General features: G+C 47.6%; 2 protein-coding genes across 16 annotated transcripts in view; one reads left to right on the top strand and one right to left on the bottom strand.

The window, feature by feature from the left end:
* Positions 1-4254, top strand: part of Loxl2 (lysyl oxidase-like 2) — an 89597-nt gene extending 85343 nt beyond the window's left edge. For 13 of the 14 annotated variants that reach the window (XM_087585311.1, XM_087585314.1, XM_087585306.1 and 10 more), the window contains 2 exons: positions 1123-1234; positions 1845-4254. In XM_087585311.1, coding sequence (XP_087441437.1) covers positions 1123-1234; positions 1845-1924 — 192 coding nt within the window. In that variant the 3' untranslated portion in view covers positions 1925-4254. The remainder of the gene's footprint in view (positions 1-1122; positions 1235-1844) is intronic. The other variant, NM_001106047.2, reaches the window with a different exon arrangement.
* A 1484-nt stretch (positions 4255-5738) lies between these two features.
* Positions 5739-13110, bottom strand: R3hcc1 (R3H domain and coiled-coil containing 1). Of its 2 annotated transcripts, none has more exons than NM_001435734.1 (8): positions 13063-13110; positions 12611-12738; positions 12109-12246; positions 10627-11365; positions 9733-9905; positions 8077-8147; positions 6808-6903; positions 5739-6036 (listed from the first exon to the last, which is right to left on the bottom strand). In NM_001435734.1, the coding sequence occupies exons 2-8, from the start codon at positions 12718-12720 to the stop codon at positions 5903-5905; spliced, it is 1461 nt and encodes a 486-aa protein (NP_001422663.1). In that variant the 5' UTR covers positions 12721-12738; positions 13063-13110; the 3' UTR covers positions 5739-5902. The 2 variants fall into 2 exon arrangements, with proteins under 2 accessions (NP_001422663.1, NP_001386437.1); NM_001399508.1 differs by lacking the exon at positions 13063-13110 and adding an exon at positions 12954-13051.
* Between the last annotated feature and the right edge of the window lie 8829 nt (positions 13111-21939).

The raw sequence follows: 21939 nt of genomic DNA on the forward strand, positions 1-21939 counted from the left end.
CTAGGCATCATCAGCTCAAAAAGTAGATAGCCAAGCACTTTCCAACCACAAGTCAAGCCCAGAGCCACAGCTGGCCCAGGAGCAGAGCTCTCTTATTTAACAAGTGGACATCCGTGGCCATGGACATGTAGACAGTGCTTGGTAGCTCATGTTGACAACTTGCTGTCCCTAGGCAGGTAAATGTGTATCTTCATATCTGCTAGAAGTGCTTAAAGGTCTCTGATAGCCCAGGCTGGCCTTTGCTCAGGCAACACATTGACTCCTTGGCTCTCCCAGTGAGGAGACACTGTTGATATATTCATGTTACAGCCAGGCAAATGCAGACCATAAGTCTCTATGTGGTTGGTGTTCTGGTCCCCTACGCTGTTTAATCATCAATGGATGGACCTACAGTTGTGCTCATGCTTCTAATGACACAGAGCTATGGATGCCTAGACTATGAGTCAACAGGACACAAGAGCTAGCCTCTGTGACAGACTGTAAGGCTTGGAAGAGAACTCCAGAAGGGAAGAAGTAGCCAGCGGTATACAGACAGGAATGGATGGGCAGACAGGTTTCTGGTGGTCCTTGCTTCATCCCTCCAGCTTCAGAGACTTGGATCCACTTCCTTCATATGCTCCTGAGCTTTGGAATCTTGGGTCTGAGTGCAGAGAGGACCGTGAAAATCACACAGCTCACCCCAGCCCTTGCTCCTGCCTTGGCCACGCCCACCCCAAGACCCTGATGTGAGCACAGGTTGTAATCTGATGCACTCATGCACATCCTTCAGGGATGCTAGAATAGACAGGAAGCTGCCTGGACCTCAGTGTGGGAGATACTGTTTACCTCATGTTGAGTGGGTGGAGCTGAGGTACAACTAAGATTTAGGGCGAAGAGAGATCAGGGAAAAATAAGGTCACCCTAGAAAGAGACATTTAACAGTTTGTCTGGACAGACAGTGCCACATGGCACATGCCCTGGGCAAGCTGTGGTTAGCAAGCCAGGCACAGGCTTTTCAGAGTGGTCCCTACTCCAGGATAGAGCATCAGACCCAGCCAAACTCTTAGGGACACCCAGCCTCTGCCCTGGGTGGAGGGCAGCCAGAAAGGCAGTTGCAGCATTCTCTGTCTTGATCCTCTCCAGGTTGTCATTAACCCCAACTATGAGGTGCCAGAATCAGATTTCTCTAACAACATCATGAAGTGCAGGAGCCGCTATGATGGCTACCGCATCTGGATGTACAATTGTCACGTAGGTAAGTTCCCTCGGTGGCCCCACCCTCCTTAAGAGGCTAGGACACAGAACACAGCTGCCCTACTTTCTCTGGGGCTAGAGGCAGCTAATCTGGGAGAAGCTGGGAATGGAGCCAGCATCAAATTCCTAGTTCAGAAAGAAAACCAGAGATGCATGAAGGCCTGGGTGGGGATCGGGTGTTCACAGCCAGTCCTGGCCAAAGAGAGAGGGTGGTGCAGGACTGGTTGACCTAGCAAGAGCAGACCCCAGGTCTATATAAGGGCTGGAGCTAAGGACACCAACCCATCACTCATGTGACAACTATGTGGACATCAGCAGTTCCTGAGCTCTGAGTGTTGGGTTTTGCTGTGAGCGACTCTCCTGCCTCATCAACAACAAGGAAGTTTTTCCTTGGACAACAAGGAGGAAAGCAGATCTTGTCCCTGTTGGCACATGACAGGCCTCATCCCTGGTGGCAGGGAAAATTGAAGGCACTGTACCTATTTAAGTGCCCTCTGGACTTGGCAAGGTACCTGCTGAGTGTCTGGCTCTAGCACTCACGAGTACCACACTGAGAGGGGGCCACAGCTGAGAATGTACTGAATTCTGTCTCCTTGACCCCTGCTTTCCAGGTGGAGCCTTCAGTGAGGAGACAGAACAGAAGTTCGAACACTTCAGTGGACTCCTAAATAATCAGCTCTCTGTGCAGTAAAGACGACTCTGGGCCAGGCATGATGGCTCATGCCTGTAATCCCCGCACTCAGGCAGGAGGATTGCCACAAGATTTTCACTCTGGACACTAGACCAAGCTTCAGTCTCAAAAGAAGGAAAAGAAAAGAAGGAAGGAAGGAAGGGAGGAAGGAAGGAAGGAAAAGAAAGGAAAGAAAAATGACTTATGACTTAATGGTCACTTACTGACCCCTGGTGGGAATACCGATTGCCACCTCCTTGCTAGCCAGATCCAGCTGAGAAGAAAGGTGCTCATTCATTCCCTTAGGGGCAGGGCTCTGGCACATAGCTATCCAAACTTGATGACAAGCTTTGAGCAGCTTACCCTATCCAAGCTTTGGTATATCCCAAGTGTGACATCACCATGCTCTGCATAGATGGGCCATTTTCTTCTGGGAACACGGCAGGTATGAACTCAACAACTGCAGAGGTGGTCAAGCTGAATTCCATTCTTCCCCTTCTTAGGTCATTTCTGGAAAACTTGAATATTGAGACCTCTGTACTAAGGTGTGTTGTTTTTTTTTTTTTCCTTCTCATCATACAAACTGCTTGGCAGAATCAACTTGAGTAGGGAAGGCTTTATGTGAGCTTGTGGTTTGAGGAACCAATCCGTAGTGGCAAAGAAGGCATTGTGGCAGGAGCATGAGGTGTCTGGTTCTGAAACTCACTGTATAGCTGAGGATGGCCTGGACCCTCTGAGCCTCCTGCTTCCATCTCCAGCGTGCTGGGGATCAAACCCAGGACTTCACACATGTAAGGCAATGTGCTCTATATCAGTTGTAGCTGTTTTCTGAGTACTCACCTTTCTTGGCTGCTTTAAACGTGTACACGTTCTTTGCCTTAGCCATCTGCACATTCTCCTGTATCCCTCTGTTCCACTTGCTCAGTTTTACTGTGGGCCTGAGTAAGAGCAATGAACAGAAGCACAGCATGCCCGAATGCTATCCTGTCTTAAAACCTCCTACGCCAAGCAAATTAGTTCATCACTCTTGAGTTAAGACTCACTCAGAACACAGGCAGGATGCAGCTGACTTCTAGCTCAGTTCCAGATAGACAGATAGTCCTTGATTTCCACTAAAACCTCAGGTACCAGGCCTCCACTGTCCCACATTCCTCTTGGCATACTGGTCTTCCAAACTCCCACCAGAATAACCCGTTCAGCTCTGTTCTCGGTGACCACACTTCTCACCTCAGAGATTAGTAACAATGATCAGTCACAGTTCTAATCTTCTGTATTATACTTGACAAAAGTGGCTTAAGGAAAGGCTACTTTTGGCTTACAGTTCAAAAGTCCAGTCCATCACAGTGGGAAAGGCATGGTGGCGGGGGCAGCTGGTCATGTTACATCCACAGTCAGGAAGCGGGATGAGTGCGGGTGCTCCGTTGCTTTTACCTTTATATTCAGCCTATAACCCCAGTCCGTGGAATGGTGCTACTGGTGTCTAGGGTGGGCCTTCCCTCTTCCCTGTTAAACCTCTTCTGGAGGCACCCTCAAAGACCCACCCAGGGGTGTTTCCATAGTGGTTCTAAATGCCATCTGGGTGATAATCAAGGTTATCTATAACAACCTCTTCCAGTTAAAGCAACGTCTGTATTCTATGCAATTATAGCCACAACTTAAAGTACAACAGCAAGGCCTATATCCCAAGGCTCCAAGGGATGACTGCAGACTTGGATGGTTCTGAGACAGGATAGGAAGAAACATCATGGGGGGACATGCAGGGGGCCCTTCACCTCAGAGTCTGGTTGAAGCTTTTGCCAGCTGAGAATCCCAACACAGATAACATTGTGAATGGTGCTAATATTCATTTTGTATATTTATATACAATTATAGACATACAAGTATAGATTATTTCAAGTAAGAATGTTAAAGCAGCAAGGAGTTATGCTTAAGGCCAAAATATAAATGCCCTTTTTCCTTTCCTGGCTATAAACATACAGTTTCCTACAACTTTGCCAGAAAACTCATTTACAGTCAAAGGCATATCTCAAGACTCCTATGCTACACTTATGACCCATGGTTTCATTTTATCAGGGCACAGTCCTATCCAAGGCACCTCTGGAGCCACCTTTTACTCTTACTATCAAAAAGGGGAAGAGATTAGGGGTGGGACTTAGAAACCAATCAAGCAATACCAAAGGCTTCAGAACTCCTGTGTACAACTAATTGTTAAGACACTTAAGGACGGTTTTCCTTTGAGAAGCCCACACCTCAGCTCTCAGGTGTGCCTTACTCTTTCCCTGAGCACCTCTTACTCCTGTAACTTAAATTTATATTTAAAATATTTTAAATAAACATTTAACTCTGCTTCATTCTGGCTCATCTCGAATTTCTTCTTCGCAGCAAAATCAAAAAGGAACCAGAGGTTCCTAAGGGGGAAGGGGACTTCAGGCTGCTGTCAATGGCATTGCACTGTCTCCTGCTGCACCGCTAATAATGGGTCCAACTGGTGTTACCCTTCTTGTTGCTGCAACCACATATCCAACAGGAGAAACTTAGGGGAGAAAGGATTTAGGCACATGGTTTGAAGGCAGGAACAATTTGAAGCTATGGCCAAAGTAGTGGGGAACTGCTTGCTCAAATCTCAATGGACCAAGAGAGAAATGTAGACATCCATGTGACTTCCCCCCTTCCAGTCAGTGTAGGACCCCAACCAGCAGGACGGTGCTCTTTACATTCAGGGTGGGTCTTCCCTCCTCAGTGGGAAATGTGTCTCCCACCAGATCCTAAATCCAGTTAACTTGATGACAAAAGTTAGCCATCCCACAACTCCACTGAATAATAGCATTTTTGTTTATACCTATGTAACTAGTGTTCAAGTGTTTTGTTATTATGACAAACATCCTGGAGAAAATACAAGGAGGAAAGTGCTCTTGTGGGCTCCTGGTTTAGTCCACTGTCAGCTGGCTCCTATGGTACTGGGAAGAGACAATATCGACCATAAGTTATCTACTCGGCAGGGCTAGCAACTGTGTCCTTTGTTATGCTCCAAAGTCCACTTCACTGCACATACTTCTATGCTAATACATAGAAGTATTTGTTCCTGATACATCCTAAGTTTCATTTGGACTACTACCCCTGGGCCCAGAGCTTCCAAATCTATTAGTGTAGTACATATTAGTTTGAAATAGGAATGGTCCCAGTGTCTTCCAAAGTTCCCTATGACCTGAAGGGCTGCACCAACACAAGCTGCAGCCCAGAGAAGCAATCTGAGAGACCTGAACAAGCAGCAGAGGTCAGCTGTGGCCCTTCTTCAACAGTTGTTCTTTACTGAAACCTGGGTAAGGACACAATGTGTCAGAACCAGACAAGACAGCTAGTCACAGGGCAACTTCCCCAAGGAACAGGGTGCACACTAACAGAATGGGGCTCCAGCACTCCCTGGGTTCTCCTGTGTTAAAAGTGTACTGGCCCTGGCAAACCTGAGATTGACAACAACCCCCAAACTTCAGAGTGGGCCATTGTGCCTCCAATACTACACTCAAGACTCAAGTAAGGCGAGCACTGTCTGGTTCTATGCTTAGCAGTCACTCAAGACTCACCTCACAGCTTCATTCATGCTTACTTTTCAAGGCTCCCTTAAATAATATCCAAGCACTCCCACATGCCCCACTTCCATACAATGAGGGAGACTGAACAGGTGGCATGGAGCAAGTAGTACCTACTCCCCAAACAGGGCCACCTGTGCACAAATGTCCCTGAAGATGGGATTCTCCAGGTTCAGTAACCAGACCCACAGTAAGGGATGGGACAGCACCCCCTAGTGTCCCTAAAGGTCACACTTGGAAACAATCAATACACCAACTTTAAATTTTTATTTCTTCTCAATTTCTGGGAGCAGACCAACTAAAGCCTGCTGTGCCCCATAGCAGCTCTAGTGAGAGCAAGGGGCTGCCCTGGTATCCGTAAAGGCGTGTGGTGTTGGGGCCCAGTCTAGTTCAGACAGCTGGGCCCGGGACCTCAAGATGGCAGAAGACTTGGGGGAGTAGGCAGCTCTTTCTTTTTGTTTTGTTGGAGCCCCAAGGCCCGGGCCACCAGCCTGCGGGCCACTGCTGAGTCTGTCTGCGGCCTCTCCTTTGCTAGTCGCAGGAACTCTGAAAGGAAGACACAGTGGGTAGGACGTAGATTCAAAGCTAGGGTGAGCCCGTGTGTAATAGTATGCCACAGAGGCTGGGGCCCACTTGTGCCCACAGCAGCCAGATACTTGTGAGAGGGACCCAGGACGACTCCAGGTCTATCTTTCTGCCTCCCTGTGAGACCTTACACAAACCTACCCCTCCTGTCACCCTGGCTTATATGTGCAGTGGGGGTGAAGTGCTCAAGACCCTGAGAGGAAACACTCAGGATGAGACACCTGATCATTGGACATCAAGAAGTCTAAGACACAGCCCATTTGCAGTGACATGGGTGGCACTGGAAGGCCTCCCCTGGGCCCACTCTGCGGGTTTCATCTTTGCTATCATGAAAACTGACCTCTCAGAGCCCTCACTGTGCTTTCTGGAAGAGGAAAGGGAAGGGGCTAACATTTGGCTTCTAGCTCCTGTAACAAGTGACTCACTGGAGGTTAAATAAGTCTGCAACAGAACCAAGGTCCCATCTTTGCCTGATCTAGGCCCAAGTACTTCTGACCCTTACAGAGTAGTCTCCATGGCCCTTTAGAAGCAAAGCTGGGCTTTTCCCAGATCAATGATCAGGAAGGTAACATAGGTGGTAGCTAACCCTGGGCCCTGTCCAGGCTTAGGGGAAGCTGAGCCCCACTAGCTGCTGTGGCCCAGGCTCTTGAAGAGCAGAGGGTTGAAGAAGGGAAACAAACCAAACGCATAAGCACAGGCAGCCTCCCTGCAAGGGGACAGGCTTTGCCTTACTTGGCCTCTGCAAGGCTTTCAGCTTCGACTGCTTGGTCCCCTGTGTGAGTGGCCGGATCTTGAGCACGGAGAAATCCTTGGCCAGTGCCTCAAGAGCTAGAGAAAGGAGGCAAGTGCTGGGATGATTCTTGTGCAAGGCAAAACCCTCAGGGGTCTGGAGCACTTGTATCACCAAACTGCCACAGCCAATTTACACACCCAGTCCCAGATGCTCTGCCTCTGATCTAGTTCAGTAAAGCTCTACAAAACAGTGTGGGGCTGGGAAGGATACTGCCATCTGTGCTGTTAGATGCTGCCGCAGCCCAGTGTGCAGATTCTCAGAGCAGGAGGGGCAGGTTCTGCCTTCGAAAGCCAGAGCTTAAACCAGACTCCCTTACCCACTAGGAACACTGGTACTCCCTGCAACACCCATATTGGGCCAAAATGCTCCTGGCATGAGAATCCAGCAGATATGTTATATGCACAAGGAAACTGAGGTCAGGGCATGACTCCCTCTTGCTATCCTGTTCCCAGAAGGTCCAGGAGGCAGCCAATGCTACCCTGGCCAGAGCATAGAGCTTATCCTTCTATGATCCTCAGTGGTGGCTTCACCTTTTTATACTCTACTCACCCTTCCAGGGGCTCCCTCCCTACCACTCCCTCTGCTCCTCCCCACCTCCAACTTTTGACTTTCTAAGGACTAGGCCAAACCTTATGTGGTCCAAGAGGGTCTTATTGATAACTATTCCTACAGTGACAGTGGAATGGCAGAGACAGCATGGGATAGTGGCTGGAGGGGATGAGGAGTACTGGAGTCAAAGTGAGAAGGCTTCCACAGTGAGAGGTCTGTAATCCAATATAGACTCCGGCATTCTGGGAACCTCGACCTTCTGTCTGAGAGGGGATGATGGCCCTACACGTGAGGGTGAAGTGAAAACTGTACAAGACAGTACCTGCCTGAGCTGTGACAAACACCCATGACCCTGAGCACCAGACGCTCAAACCAGTGTCAGTTTAGGTAAGGACCCATGGTTTGGCCTATGCCACCTGTTAAGTAAATGTCACTGATCCTACTGCCTCTGCACTGAAGGCACTGTTACAAAGAGAAAAGGCTGAAGACTTCCTGAGCTTCCCAGGCCAGAGTCTCAGCATCCAGACTGTGTTTCAGGTTGTCTGAGAGCCAAGCCCATGGGCTCAAGGCAGCCCACATCTGGACATGGGTGGCCCTCCACCCAGGGACCCAGCACCTCTGCCAGAGAAGGAGCAGAGGCCAACAGGAAGCCTCCTTACCTGAGGCAGGGCAGGGAAAGATGCCGATAGCATGAGTGTCATCTACCCACTGGATCTTGAACCCCTTCTCTCTGTGTGGGGAGAGGACACAGTCAATCACAAAAGCCAGTGCTCAAGACCCTTCCCCCTGGATCTTACAGACTAGGTCATGGATCCTTTAGGTGAGGTTCCATCCAACTTGAACCCCAAGACAAAGCTCTGGCCTCTGTTAAAGAGTGGACCATGTGCCAGAGCATTAGGTCTGCTTCAGAACAACCAATGTCACCCTATAATCGGGTAAGGTGGGTCACCAGTCAGCATCTAGGAAAGAAGGAGCCAACACTGGAAGGCTCACTTAGGGAAAGGGTGAAAAGGGTTCACCAGATTCTGCCATAGTTAGGCTGGGCATGGGCTCTGAATAATAAAGCTAAAAGGCATATGTGGTAGGAGAGGAGATGGACCCAAACAAACACAGAGGGGGCATGGCTCTGGTTGGCTCCTCCCTGTTGTTCAAGATAGTACCATAGACTCTATGCCTGGAAGAAGCTAGAGGCAGTTTGGACTCGCCCACCTCTGCTAGTGGCACTGCCCTCTGTGGCCATACAGTTAGAAACAGAGTTGAAGGCTAGAGAGATGGCTCAGTGGTTAAGGGCACTGCCTGTTCTTCCAGAGGTCCTGAGTTCAAATCCCAGCAACAATATGGTAGCTCACAACCATCTGTAATGAGATCTGATGCCCTCTTCTGGTGTGTCTGAAGATAACTGCAGTGTACTTATATAGAAAAAATAAATAAATCTTTTTAAAAATGTAAGAAAAAAAAAAAGAAGGAAACAGTTGAAAAAGTGCCACCCCCTCAGTTGTCCCTTCAGCATAGGTGCAGGAGACAACGAACAGTAGGAAGCACGGTGATAGGGGAAGGAAAGGGAGAACATGACTTTCCTTTTTTTTTTTTTTTTAATTGGGTTTATTTTATTCTCTGAGTATTTTGCCTCCTGCATGTGTAAACATGCACCACATGAGTGCCTGTGCCCATAGGTCTCCTAGAACTAGAGTTACCAATGATTTCCAATCACTGTGTGGGTGCTAGATCCCAAGCCCGGCAGCTACAAGAACAGCAAGTGCTCTTAACCTCTGAGCCACCTCACCAGGCCCAGAAAGGGGCTTCAAAGAGTCCACACAGGTAAAGCGGTGACAATGGAAAAAGAAAAAAAATTCAAACTAGAATACAGAAGAAATGGCAGAAGACTGGATCCATGGGAATTCGGGCAAGTCAGAAGATCCGGTCTCTGGGTGTAGCCCTCCATTCTATGTCAGACCTGCTCAAGCCAGCTGACCCATAAATAGACCCACCAAGACAACACTCGGGCTACTGCAGACCCAGTGCCCCGATGGCTGGTGAATGGACAGCTGTGACCTAAGACTGACGGAAGGCCTGCTAGTCCCAGCAGGGGTTTGCACATGCAGAACTTGGCCCAGGTCTAGTGCTTGTGAGCGTGTCAGCAGTGCTCAAACACCAACCCTTCCCTTCCCTCAGTCAGAGCTATCGGGCGGACCTGCGCCTGAGTGAGAAGCTCAGACATCACAGCCTTTTTTCTGAGGCAGGCAATTCACCCCTAAAAGGAAAGTGCCATGCCAGTTTCTCCCAGTCTCCCCCGCTCCCTAACCTTTAATACTCACTGGAACTCAGAGAAAGTGGCCAACAAGTCCTCAGTCTTGAGTGTTGGCTTAAAGTCGTAGATCTCCACCAGGTGGGTCAGGTCCCTCTCCCCGGGTAGCTCCTCTGTGAAGGCGGATGTGTCCAGGTGGATCTTCTCTATTTCAATCTCCTTTTCCGTTAGGTTGGCTGTGATCTGGGAGCGAACAGACCTTTTGACAAGGGAGCGCTCTGCCACACGGGGCCCCCGCCTATGCTTTCCAAAATGACAGTTCTGGGGGAAAGTGTGCTTAGTAGGAATCTGGGTATGGCAGATTATAGGTGTGTTAGGGGAGCGTGTTTGGTTTTAGGGAGTCCCCACTGGATGACTGACAACTGCGTCTTGAAAAGTGCACGTATACTCCCTTCGGAGGGAAACATGGAGGGGCAGAGAGTAAGGCAGTTTGCTCAAAACTGCATATCTTCAGTTACCTTACTAAAAAGTGTAATATTCTCATAGACTATATATCAAACAGCAAACAAAGATGCCCACCCTCCCAACTGATCCAAAGTCCACCTAAGGGGCAGGCACATTGGAATTGCATTCCAAGAAATGCAGTTCTGGAGGCAAAGCGCCAAGCAGGAGGCTGGTTTTCTCCAACAGAGAAAAGCACCCACGCAGACTCTCTTCCCACTATCTTGCGATGCGTATACTACCTTTAAGCTTAAACAGACTTTAAGCTTAGGAATAAGCATCTCCTAAAAGGTTGGACTGGAACCCAAATGCCCAACACCCAGGCCTGAGCCGTTCTACACATCCCATTAACACACATCACCCCACCCCCACCCCCTCCACCCCAAGATACTTCTCCCTGACACACGAGGCCACACCCACCTCACCTCCGCCCTCCCTTTTCCGGGCTCAAGAGCCTCATCACCTCCTGCAGCAGCTCACTGAAATGGTCCAGATCAGCATCGTCCTTGTTGTCTTCCTCCCCATCCGCCTTGTCTTCGTCTTCATCCATCTTCTCTTCCTCTGCATCCACCTGCCCATTCTGCACATCTGTCTTCCCTTCCTCTTCACCTACCCTCTCTTTCTGCCTGCCTATGTCCTCTTCCTTCTCGTCCACCTTCTCCTTCTCCTCTCCCTCTACCTTCTCCTCTTGGTTCACCAGGCTCTGCATCCCTTGACTCCTGTTTTCCTCCTCCATGGCCAGTTGCGGGCTGGACCCCTGCTGCACGGTTGCCTCTGCCCCATGTTCCTTCTCAGGATCCTCAGAGGGCTCAGCATCACCCAGCTCCAGCTGTGGCTCATTTGCATAGCCTGGATCTGGGCGCTCAAGGAGCTCTGTTTCTTGAGTCACCAACATGGGAACTCCCTGATCAGCCTCAGCTTCCGCAGCACCGCCCTCTCTAGGCTCTTCTGAAACTCCACCAGCTGGGTCCTCTCCCTTGAGGCTGGGGATGGAGGGTGCCACTGGTTCATCTTGCCTGCGTAGCACCCGGGGCACATACAGAGGCTGATCTGGCTTCCGTCCACGATGCCATCGGCCAGCTGGAGCACCTCGGGGACCAGCAGCTGCACCCTGATGTGAGGTATACCGAGGACCACGGTACTTGCTGGGATGGGAGGCAGGAGGACGGCAGGGACCAGAGGGGCCATCTGAATTGGGTACTCTGGAGCGGGAACAAAAGTTTCGGAGGACATTTGGGTTTACAGCAAAATGACCTACTAGGGCTACCTACCATTCAGGCATGATACTGTCAAGTCAGCATTCAGCAAAAGTCACAACCAAAACGACCCTCAAAGCAAAAAACGACCCTCAAAGCAATCTCTTAAAAAGGCACAGCGGCAAAGGCAAACGCCATCCCTGACACACCCAAAGGGTCCCTCTCGAATACTACAATCTTCGGTGCTGAATCTTCGGTTACAGAATAAACAAGGATAGTATTTTATCTGGGAACTGTTGTTAGAATCAGTCACAACGATAAGATACTCATCCTGTGAGATGCACAAGGCAATAGAGATGGCTACAAGCTGACGCGTTTGTCCCCTGTACCGAGGTCTCTCTGGAGAACGTGCTTACAAAGGAGAGAGAAGTACAGACCCAACCTTGCTAACCCGACTGCTGTGTTCATTCTCTCTCCTTTGGCCCAACATGAACAGCTGAGTTAGCCAAGTCAGCTTCATACTTGATAAAGCAAAAGGCAACTGTGACTTCACACAACTGGAGGTTCCAGGCCCTGGCTCCTACCAAGCTCTACCCTCCGTGGCTAGCCAGCTAGCCCAATCATCATCACCATCATCACCATCATCACCACCACCACCATCATCATCATCATCATGACACACAGGCACGCATGCATGCACGCACGCAAGCAACTGCTGAGGACTCTCCAAAGCAGTAGGACAAACACACCTGATGTCCAGGTGACAGATGACTGTCCTCCTCTTCCAGCCCTCCCCAACAGAGAAGCTGCTCAAGAGATCAAAATTCTCTGCTGTTCTGTGGATCAGGTACCGCAAGCGGCTGGAGACTGGGGGGAAAAGTAGGACCCTGGGAAGGGACCAAATGGCATATTAAGCTGAGGCTGCAGGTCCACCCCACACTGATTCCCACCCAGGCCGCTCCCAGGTTTATGGTGGCTTAACACCAGGTTCACTGTGCCCAAGCAGGTCCCTGCCTAATTGCAAAGTAAATCATCCCACGGAGCTTAGTTCCCATCATCTAGAAGAGTGTGGGTACTTCTGCCTGGCTAGGATGATGCTCCAATACAAAAGAAAGGTGTGACTGGACAAGGCAGCAGAGGCTAAAGGCAGGGCCTTGCCAGTGGACCAGCCAGTTACCTGGGCACAGAATCTGGGGGAGGGGCAAACCCTGCACTTTCTGGCATTAAAAGCCGCTCCCTCGTTCCCCATACTTGGACAGCTGCTTCTGCAGCAGGAAACGATCGAGCTCCTCCTGGACCCGGTGGACAAAGTCATTTTCGGCCGAGGAGAGGAAGACACCGTCCAAGCAGAGAAGGGCCAGGGTGACAGATGGCAGAGCCTGTAGGGGCGGTGGACAGGGAGGGGGTCAGAATATGAACCCAGAGGCCGCCCACAGCCCCAAATGTCCCTGCGGCAAGGACTTTGGAGACTTTCGCAACCCTGGCCACTGTGGAGCGGAATGGGAGGCGCGTGAGTGTGGAGCCGAGTGCGCTCACGTCCAGGGCCAGGCTGGATCCCCTGCTCCCAGCACCGCCTCATCTCTCCGCGTGCTACCTTAGCTTTTCAGTTCTTAGGCGCAGCCCGCTGAAACCGCCCCACAACACTCAGCCGTCCTTCCCATCCGCGATCCCAGGCGGAAACCCGTGACACCCTCAACACTCACCGCGGCAGCCCAGAAAGTTGCCGCCGCGCTCAGGGTCCCCAAGAGCCTGAGCGTCCCCTTCTTCCCAGCGGAATCAGCGCCATCGTGCGGCCGGGAGGATATAACGCACGTGCCGCAGAGGGGCGTGTTCTTGTCTTGTAAAGAGCTGGGGCAGGGCCCCAGCTGCCTCTAACCCAAAAGCATAGGGCTTCTCCCACAAAGAAGCAACTAAGAGATTATTCTAGGAAAAATGGAGCCCCCCCCCAAAAAAGGTGATATGACTTGCCTAGAGTTACACTAGTCAAAAGTGGTTCTGGGTGGCCCCATCCTCTTCACAAAATTTTAACCCAAAATTGTTCCTTTCTAAAGAAAATACAGGAACAAAAAGTGGACCAGAGACTGAAGGAGAGACCATCCAGAGACTGCCCCACCTGAGGATCCATCCCATATGCAGTCATCAAACCCAAACACTTGCTGATGCCAAGAAGTGCTTGCTGGCATGAACCTGATAGGGATGTCTCCTCAGAGGCTCTGCCAGAGCCTTACTGATACAGATGCTTGCAGCTAACCATCGGACTGAGGACAGGGTCCCTAATGGAGGAGTTAGAGAAAAGACTGAAGGAGCTGAAGGTGTTTACAACCCTATAGGAAGAACAACATCATCAACCAACCAGACCCCCAGAGTTCCCAGGGACTAAACCACCAACCAAAGAGTACACATGGAGGAACCCATGACTCCAGCTGTATATGTAGCAGAGGATGACCTTGTCTGGCATCAAAGGGAGGGGAAGCCCTTGGTCCTGTGAAAGCTTGATGCCCCAGTGTAGGGGAATGTTAGGGTGGTGGGGTGGGAATAGGTGGGTGGGTGGGTGGGTGAGCACTCTCGTGGAGTTAGGGGAAGGGGGATGGAATGGGGAGGGGATTTGGAGGGAAATCTGGGAAGGGAGATAACATTTAAAATGTAAATAAACAAAATAACTAATAAAATAAAAATTTTTAAAGTGGTTCTGATTCCAAAATCAGTTATTTCTTGTCTTCTACAACCAATTAAGTTCAGCAGACATGTGGGAACAGCTATTACATGCTAGATAGTGATGGCATTATATATTTCTAATCTTAGATTCCCTTGACCAGATCCTAATGGAAGAACAAGGAGGGAGGTTGTTGCTAAGGAGATGGTTTAGGAATTAAGAAGGGGAACTGCTCTCTTGTGTCAGGTCCCAGTGACACCAGCACGTAGACACAAATTTGGTGCACATACAAACAAGTAAATAAATCCTTTTTATGGGACTGGAAAATTGGCTGAGCTGTTAAGAACACGTATTGCTTCTGAGGTGACCTAAGCTCAGTTCCCAGCACCCACAGAGTGGCTTAGAACCATCAGTAACACCAACTCCAAAGGATCCTTTTCTGAACTCCTTGGACAAACAGGTGATCCACCTACATACAAGCAGGCAAAACAATCACACACCTTTTCAAACGTTTCTAAATGCTGTATCCAGAATCTGTCCCCTGCATCATCTCAATGAGAGACCTGCAAAGGTCTCTTGTCACACAGAGACCCAAGTTGGGCCATGTGGTCCACTAGGGCCAGTAACCACTAATATGCTGATTAGAGTTGAGTGTCAGAATCCAGATGCAGTGTGCTTGCCAAACCAATGCTTATAGATATGCTATGACTAAGACTCAACACCTTTAAATAGTGATACAGTGAACAAAAGTCCAGCACAGATGCCAAGAACTAGGTGAATTGAGTCAGTGAGAGAAGCTGGTATATTCTAGAATTGTACCCCAAATAGGAAGCATGATTGAGATGTTAAGGACTGATCCAGGCTACATGGGTTGCACTCAACTCCTGGCTCCCTGCTGGACAGGGAAGGGGAAGGCAGGAATAAGATCCAGGACCTTACCACGTAACACCGAGGAATTATACACCATGGTAAAAGAGATCACTAAAAAGACACAGACGTTCTAAAACTGAAAGCACCAAACAGAAGGCTCACAAAATATACAGTGGAAGCTCATATAACAACAACAAAGAAAGGAAGAAGCAAAGTAACAAAGAGAGAGAAGAAAAGCAAGTTAATCAATAATTGCACAAATCCCTCAGCTTACAGTGGGGTTACAATAAACCCACGATAAATTTAAAAATAATAAAAATTAAGATACTGTCAATTACTTAGCCCACAGGAGGATTCCTGGAAGCAAAGTGCCAGGCCAATGGGAGATTCTGTCTCAAACAAATCATAAAACTAGAAGATGCTTGAGGAAGGGCATTTGAGGTTGTCCTCTGACCACATGCTTGCCCTGATTGTGCATGTACAATTATATAAGCACATCCACAGTTGTACATACACACACACACACACACACACACACACACTACAAATACACAGACCCTTACACCAGAAATCCATACATCGATAATTAATATAACCTAAGAAAGTATTAAAAAAAAGAAAAAAGACATTTTCTTCAAACCAATGAAAACATGATTCTACAGATTAAAATGATGTTCCAGAAAAAAAGTAAACAAATAGCTGATGCAGATAATACTAAAAAAATATTTCCATTGGTATTGGAGAGATAGCTCAGTGGTTAAGAGCACATACAACACTTGCGGAGGACCTGAGTTCAGGTGCCAGGACCCACATTAAGCCTAATTAAGCTCACGACTGCCTGTAATTCCAGTTCCATGGGATCTCTGGTTTTCATAGGCACCTGCACTACACATGTGCGCATGTACATATAGACATAATTAAAAATAAAGTAATTTTAAAGTTGTAAACTCATATGTAACGTATGTATGTATGTATGTATGTATGTATGTATGTATGTATGTATGTATGTATTAGATAGAAGCCAAGGGAGGGAGGATTGAGTGCCCTGTACATATCTCTAGCAATTAATATGCCAGAACATGTCTGTGCAATTTTAAGGGAACAAAAAAATGTTAACACCAGAAAATCCTATAAACTGTGGTGTCAGCAGGTAGTCTCAAACCTGCAGTCACACAGGAATGAAAGGAGCGCTCCTGCTTGGCCTGAGGTGGAAGAGGCAAAGTGCTGGAGCTTGGAGACACCTGCAACCTGTCACGCACAGCTCACCTCTCAAGGCTTTTAGTAAAACCCGCACATAACTGCATTTTTCCCCCTCAGGGCCCAGTCAAGGACGTAGAGCTGACAACTAGTCAGCACAGCAAAAGCAGATTTCTCCCCTCCTGACCTGGTGCCTCTCCACTTCTTTTTCCTTCATAAATAATTAGCCATTCCCACATTTTTGTTTATTGATTGATAAGAATGTAATGATGGCCTCCTGGTAGGGGTACTCCTGACTTAGTACTATACCTTGAAAATGCTCGATTCCTTCAACTCATGCAGAAAGTGCTTTTGTTGTTTTGTTTGAGACAGGGTCTCACTGTGTCATCCTGGCTGGTCGGGAACGCACTATGCAGCTCAAGCTGGCCTCACACATGCACAAACCTGCTTGCCTTTGCTTCCTAAAAACATATTGCACCACAGTCGACACATGATGGAGCCTGTTTATTTATTGCTTCTTTGTTTATTTATTGGCTTTTTTTGAGACAGGGTTTCTCTGTGTAGCCCTGGCTAAACCAAACTCACTCTGTAGATCAGGCTGCCCTCTGCCTTAAAGGTGTGTGCCATCACCACCCACTTCCTGCAGGAGTTTTAGATTGGTGTCTGACTTTGGTATGCAAAGAACTTTTGATCATCAAATCCATGATGGAATCTTAGAGGCTTTATAAGAAGGAGGGAGGAGCTAGAGAGACAGTTCATTTGGTAAAGTACTTGCTGGATAAGCACAAGAACCTAAGTGTGGACCCCCAGAGCCCACATAATAAGGTAAGCATGTCTGTAATCCTAGCACTGGGAGGTTGGGCTGAAGACAAGGAGATAATTGGCTCTCATTAGGTGGACAAGCTCCCTGAATCAGTGAGCTAAGTTCAATGACAGACCTTGTCTCAAAAAATGTGATCTGACACAAATACAAGCAGGCAGAATACCAATGAACATAAAATAAAAACAAATCATAAACAAAACAAACAACAGCCAAGGTGGAATGATTGAAGAAAACTTTGTTTGACCTTTGTTCTTCACAGGTCTGGAGACACACACACACACACACACACACACACACACACAGAGAGAGAGAGAGAGAGAGAGAGAGAGAGAGAGAGAGAGAGAGAGAGGGAATAAAAACAGTAATGTTGACATTTTTGATGAGATCAAATTTGTATGTGTGTATAGCTATTTATGCAAGAGGGTTTGTGGTATTTATATAGTATATTTGGGTGGTGTGTGTGTGAGCATGCATGTATGTGCACACTTGTACCTGAGGATAAAACTAAATTATCATTGAAGTCTCAAGGGATGACTCAGTAGGTAAAGTTGTTTGCTGCTGAGTCTGACAGCCAGAGTTTGATCACTGGGACCCACACCACAGAAGGAAAGAACCTACTGTCCCAAACTGTCTTTTGAACTGTGCCTGTGGAGTGAGGCATATACACATACATAACATATTTTAAAATCTATTTTTAAAATCCATATTGACTGCAGAATACTTTTTTACCCTTAAATCTAACGAAATCAGTTATGAAATAATTGTAAGCAAGAGGTGTTCCACAGAAACAGGGTAGTGGTGACAAAGCAGACTACCATTTTCCATTTGTTGTGATCAAGTGCCTCTGTGCACTTAGCAAAGAGAACTTTAGGAAGAAGGGGTTTCTGTTATGGTTTGTATATGCTTGGCGCAGGAAGTGGCATTATTAGAAGGTGTGGCCCTGTTGGAGGAGGAGTGTCACTGTCAGTGTGGGCTTTAAGATCCTCATCCTAGATGCCTGGAAGTCAGTATTCTGTTAACAGACTTCAGATGAAGAGAACTCTCAGCTTCTCCTGCACTATGCCTGTCTGGACACTGCCATGTTCCCACTTTGGTGATAGTGGACTGAACCTCTCTGAACCTGTAAGCCAGCTCCAAATAAATGTTGTCCTTATAAGAGTTGCCTTAGACTGTCCCACCTGGGGATCCAGCCCATATGCAGCCACCAAACCCAGTCACTATTGCTGATGCCAAGAAGTGCTTGCTGACAGGAGCCCGATATGGGTGTCTCCTGAAAGGCTCTCTGCCAGAGCCTTACTGACACAGATGAGGATGCTTGCAGCTAACCATCAGACTGAGCACAGGGACCCCCAATGGAGGAGTTAGAGAAAATACTGAAGGAGTTTGCAACCCCATAGGAAGAACAACCAACCAGACCCCTCAGAGCTCCCAGGGACTAAACCACCAACCAAAGAGTATGCATAAAGGGACTCATGACTCCAGCCACATACATAGCAGATGGCATTGTCTGGCATCAATAGGAGGAGAAACCCTGGGTCCTCTGAAGGCTTGATTCTCCAGTGTAGGGGAATGCCAGGGCAGTGAGGTGCGGATGGGTGGTTGGGAGGGGGAGTATCCTCATAGAGGCAGGAGGAGAGGGAATGGGAGAGGGCGAACTGGGAAAGGAGATAACATTTGAAATGTAAATATATAAGATATCCAATTAAAAAAAAGAAAAAATGTATTATTGTGGAATTACATACATGTAATATAAAATACAAGTCTATAAATAAAATAAAGTTTACTTCTTAAAAAAAAAAGTGTTGCCTTGATCATGATGTCTGTTTGTAGCAGTAAAACCATAACTAAGACAGAAGTTCGTACCAGAGACTGAGTTATTGCTGTGATAGGCCTGAGCATGTTTATCTTTTTTGTTTGGAAGGGTATGGATTTGGGGGTTTTGGATTTGGAAAGCATTGGAATGCTTTAAGTGGGGTTTAATTCCTTCTAGGATAGAAGGAATATGGAAGACTTTGTTGCTGTGAGTGGTTTGAACTGTGCAGACCTGGCCCACGAGGTTTCAGTGGAGACTTTTAGTATGTGGCCTAGAGACTGTTCTTGTGGTATTTTAGGGGGAAATGTGGCTGCTTTTTGCCATTGTCTGAAGAGTCTGCCTGAGGCTCAGTTGAAGAGATTTAGATTAATTGCTTTGAAAAAGGAAGTCTCAAAACAGTCTGGTATAAATTCTGTTGTGTGGTTACTAAAGTCCACTCTAATGAGGAGCATTTTAATGAAAAGGAATAAGTTGAGGAAGGAAAAATACAAAATATATGGTTCGAGTATTAAAGGGGCACCGGGAAGTGAAATGGAGCTGAATCCTGTGTTCAAGGATATTAAATTGATATAAGGGAGTAGTGACCTTGGGTCAAGATACCACCCAGCTAAATTTAGATCCAGCCATGGTAGTACAAATGTTTAATCCCAGGAGGCAAACATAAGCAGATCTCTGAGTTCAAGGCGAGCCTAGAACAGAGCAAGTTCTAGGTGAAGGAAAACTTAAATTCATGCTTGGTAAACCACACCTGTAATCCAAGTGTTTAGCAGACTGGCATGCAGATCTCTGAGTTCAAAGCCAGTCTACAGAGCAAGTTCCAGGACAGCCAAGCTTAGGCAGTGAAGGAATTGGAAAACAGAAAGCTAGTGATAATGTAATAGAACAAGGGGGCCATGTTACAGCTCCAGCAAGCAGCAGAATTTGGCAGCTTTAGCTATGTGGTTCTGGCTTTAGAGTCCAGAATAGAAGGGACGACTGGGACAATTGATGCTGGTTAGCTGGAACTAAGACATTATCAATGATTAAGAAGAGACCAGCATCACTGAGGTGAAATTTTCTGGGAGGTGTTTTCTGAGAGCACAAAGAAGCTGTGTTCCAGAGATAGCCAAGGACATACCTTGTGCTGCAGCTGTACTTGGTAATGTGTAAGAGTCATTCAAGTGGTACTGGTTTTGAAGACATGAAGGAGTCATGAAGAACAGCTGAGACTTGGCACTGTGAGAGGCAATGGAAAGCCATTGGTGAAGGTACAGCCTCAATTGCAGTTGATGGCCCAGGACTAAAGGGGTTGTGCAAAGGAGTTGAGGATTGGTACCATGAAGAGAGCCTATGAGAGGCTACTGGTGAAGCCTAATTGCAGTTGAAGACCCCAGTGAACTGGAGATACCAGTACCATGGGATGACCACCAAGAACAGCAGCAGCAATGGAGTGGATCAACCTGAGCTTAAGAGTGCTACAGAGGGCAGAGCTGGAGAAGTGATGCCAGCTCTTTGGAGGAACCCAGAAGATCATGTGTGGATGGATCCCAGACATTGGAACAAGAAGCTGTAACATTGACGTTTTCTTGGGAGATCCCAAGATGTTGGAGATGCTAGAGATGTGGGCTATCTGCTGAGGAAAGCTGCTAATAGGAGTGGAACCAGCCCAGGAGAAAGAAGTTTGTTGCAGTCGACAAAAATGAAAAAGGAGTTGGAGAACTGAAAACCACTTTGACATCAGACATAGAGATGCAGAGTTTGGAGTTTGCCCAGCTGGTTTCCTGCCTTGCTTTGGGAATTACAGTTAAATGATTGGATTAACCTCAGAAGAGACCTTGAACTTTGGACTGTTAACATTGTTGAGACTGCTATAGACTATGGGGGACTTTGGAAGTTGGACTAAATATATTTTGCATTATGCTATGTTTAAGTATGGCTCCCATAGACTCAAATGTTTGAACAAGTCAATGGAGGCCAGGGAGTGGAACATGATGGTTTGTATGTGCTCAGCCAAGGGAGTAGCACTACTAGGTGTGGCCCTGTTGGAGTAGGTTTGTCCTTGTTGGAGTAGACTGTGTCACTGTGGTTGTGGGTCTCTGGGCTGGAGAGATGGCTCAGCGGCTAAGAGCACTAACTGCTCTTCCAGAGGTCCTGAGTTCAAATCCCAGCAACCACATGGTGGCTCACAACCATCTATGATGGGGTCTGATGCCCTCTTCTGGTGTGTCCGAAGACAGCTACAGTGTACTTATATATAATAAATAAATCTTTAAAAAAAAAAAAAAGACCTTCATCCTAACTGCAAGTCAGTATTCTGCTAGCAGCCTTCAGATGAAGATGTAGAACTCTCAGCTCCTCCTGTACCATGCCTGCCTGGATGCTGGCATGTTCCTGTCCTGATGATAATGGACTGAACCTCTGAACCTATAAACCAGCCCCTTTTAAATGTTATCCTCATAAGAGTTGCTTTGGTCATGGTGTCTGTTCACAGCAGTAAAACCCTAAGACAGTTTTGGCTTACACTTAAGAAGGGATACATCCACGATGGCAGGGAAAGCAGGGCAGTATAAGCATGAGAAGCCAGTTACTGTGGAGAGTGACAGAAAACAGGAAGTAGGACTGGACTATAAACCACAAGGCCCGCCCCCTAATGACCCATTTCCTCCTGAAGACTCTGTGTCCTATAGGTTACTCAGTTTGTCAAACCAGTACTGTCAGTTGGGAAACAAGTGTTCCAATATGAAATTTTGGGGAGATACTTCATATTCAAAACACAACAGAAATTAGGAAGGCTGTAGAGAAAGGGTAAAAGTGGGAAAGCCAGAGGGGCCTGAGGGAGAAACCAATGCCAAATTTACCATTCCCTGCTCTACCTGTCTGCCTTCTGTAGCTATCATCAAAATCGCAGATGGTTTGTTGTTGTCACCCCTCAGTTCCTAGGAGACCACAGCCCCAGCCTAGCCTGAGTTCTACATCTTCTTAAAGGACCAGAGTAAATAGCATGTGGTATTTATTACTTGCCTGTAATCCCAACATTTAGGAGGACAAGGCAGTGGGATCTTCAATTTGAGCCCAGCCATGGACTATGTGAGCTCATAAACATCACTTAATTTCCTGGCACTCTGCACCGCTGTTTAATTCAGCTCCTTTATTGACACAATGTTACTAGGGTGGTGTCAAGCAGTTGAAAGCAGGTACTGCTCTTGAAGAGGACCTGAGTTCAGTTACCAGCACCCATGTCAGAT

This window comes from Rattus norvegicus, chromosome 15 (genome assembly GCF_021556685.1).
Source record: "Rattus norvegicus strain SHRSP/BbbUtx chromosome 15, alternate assembly SHRSP_T2T, whole genome shotgun sequence".
NCBI classification, from domain to species: Eukaryota; Metazoa; Chordata; class Mammalia; order Rodentia; family Muridae; genus Rattus; species Rattus norvegicus.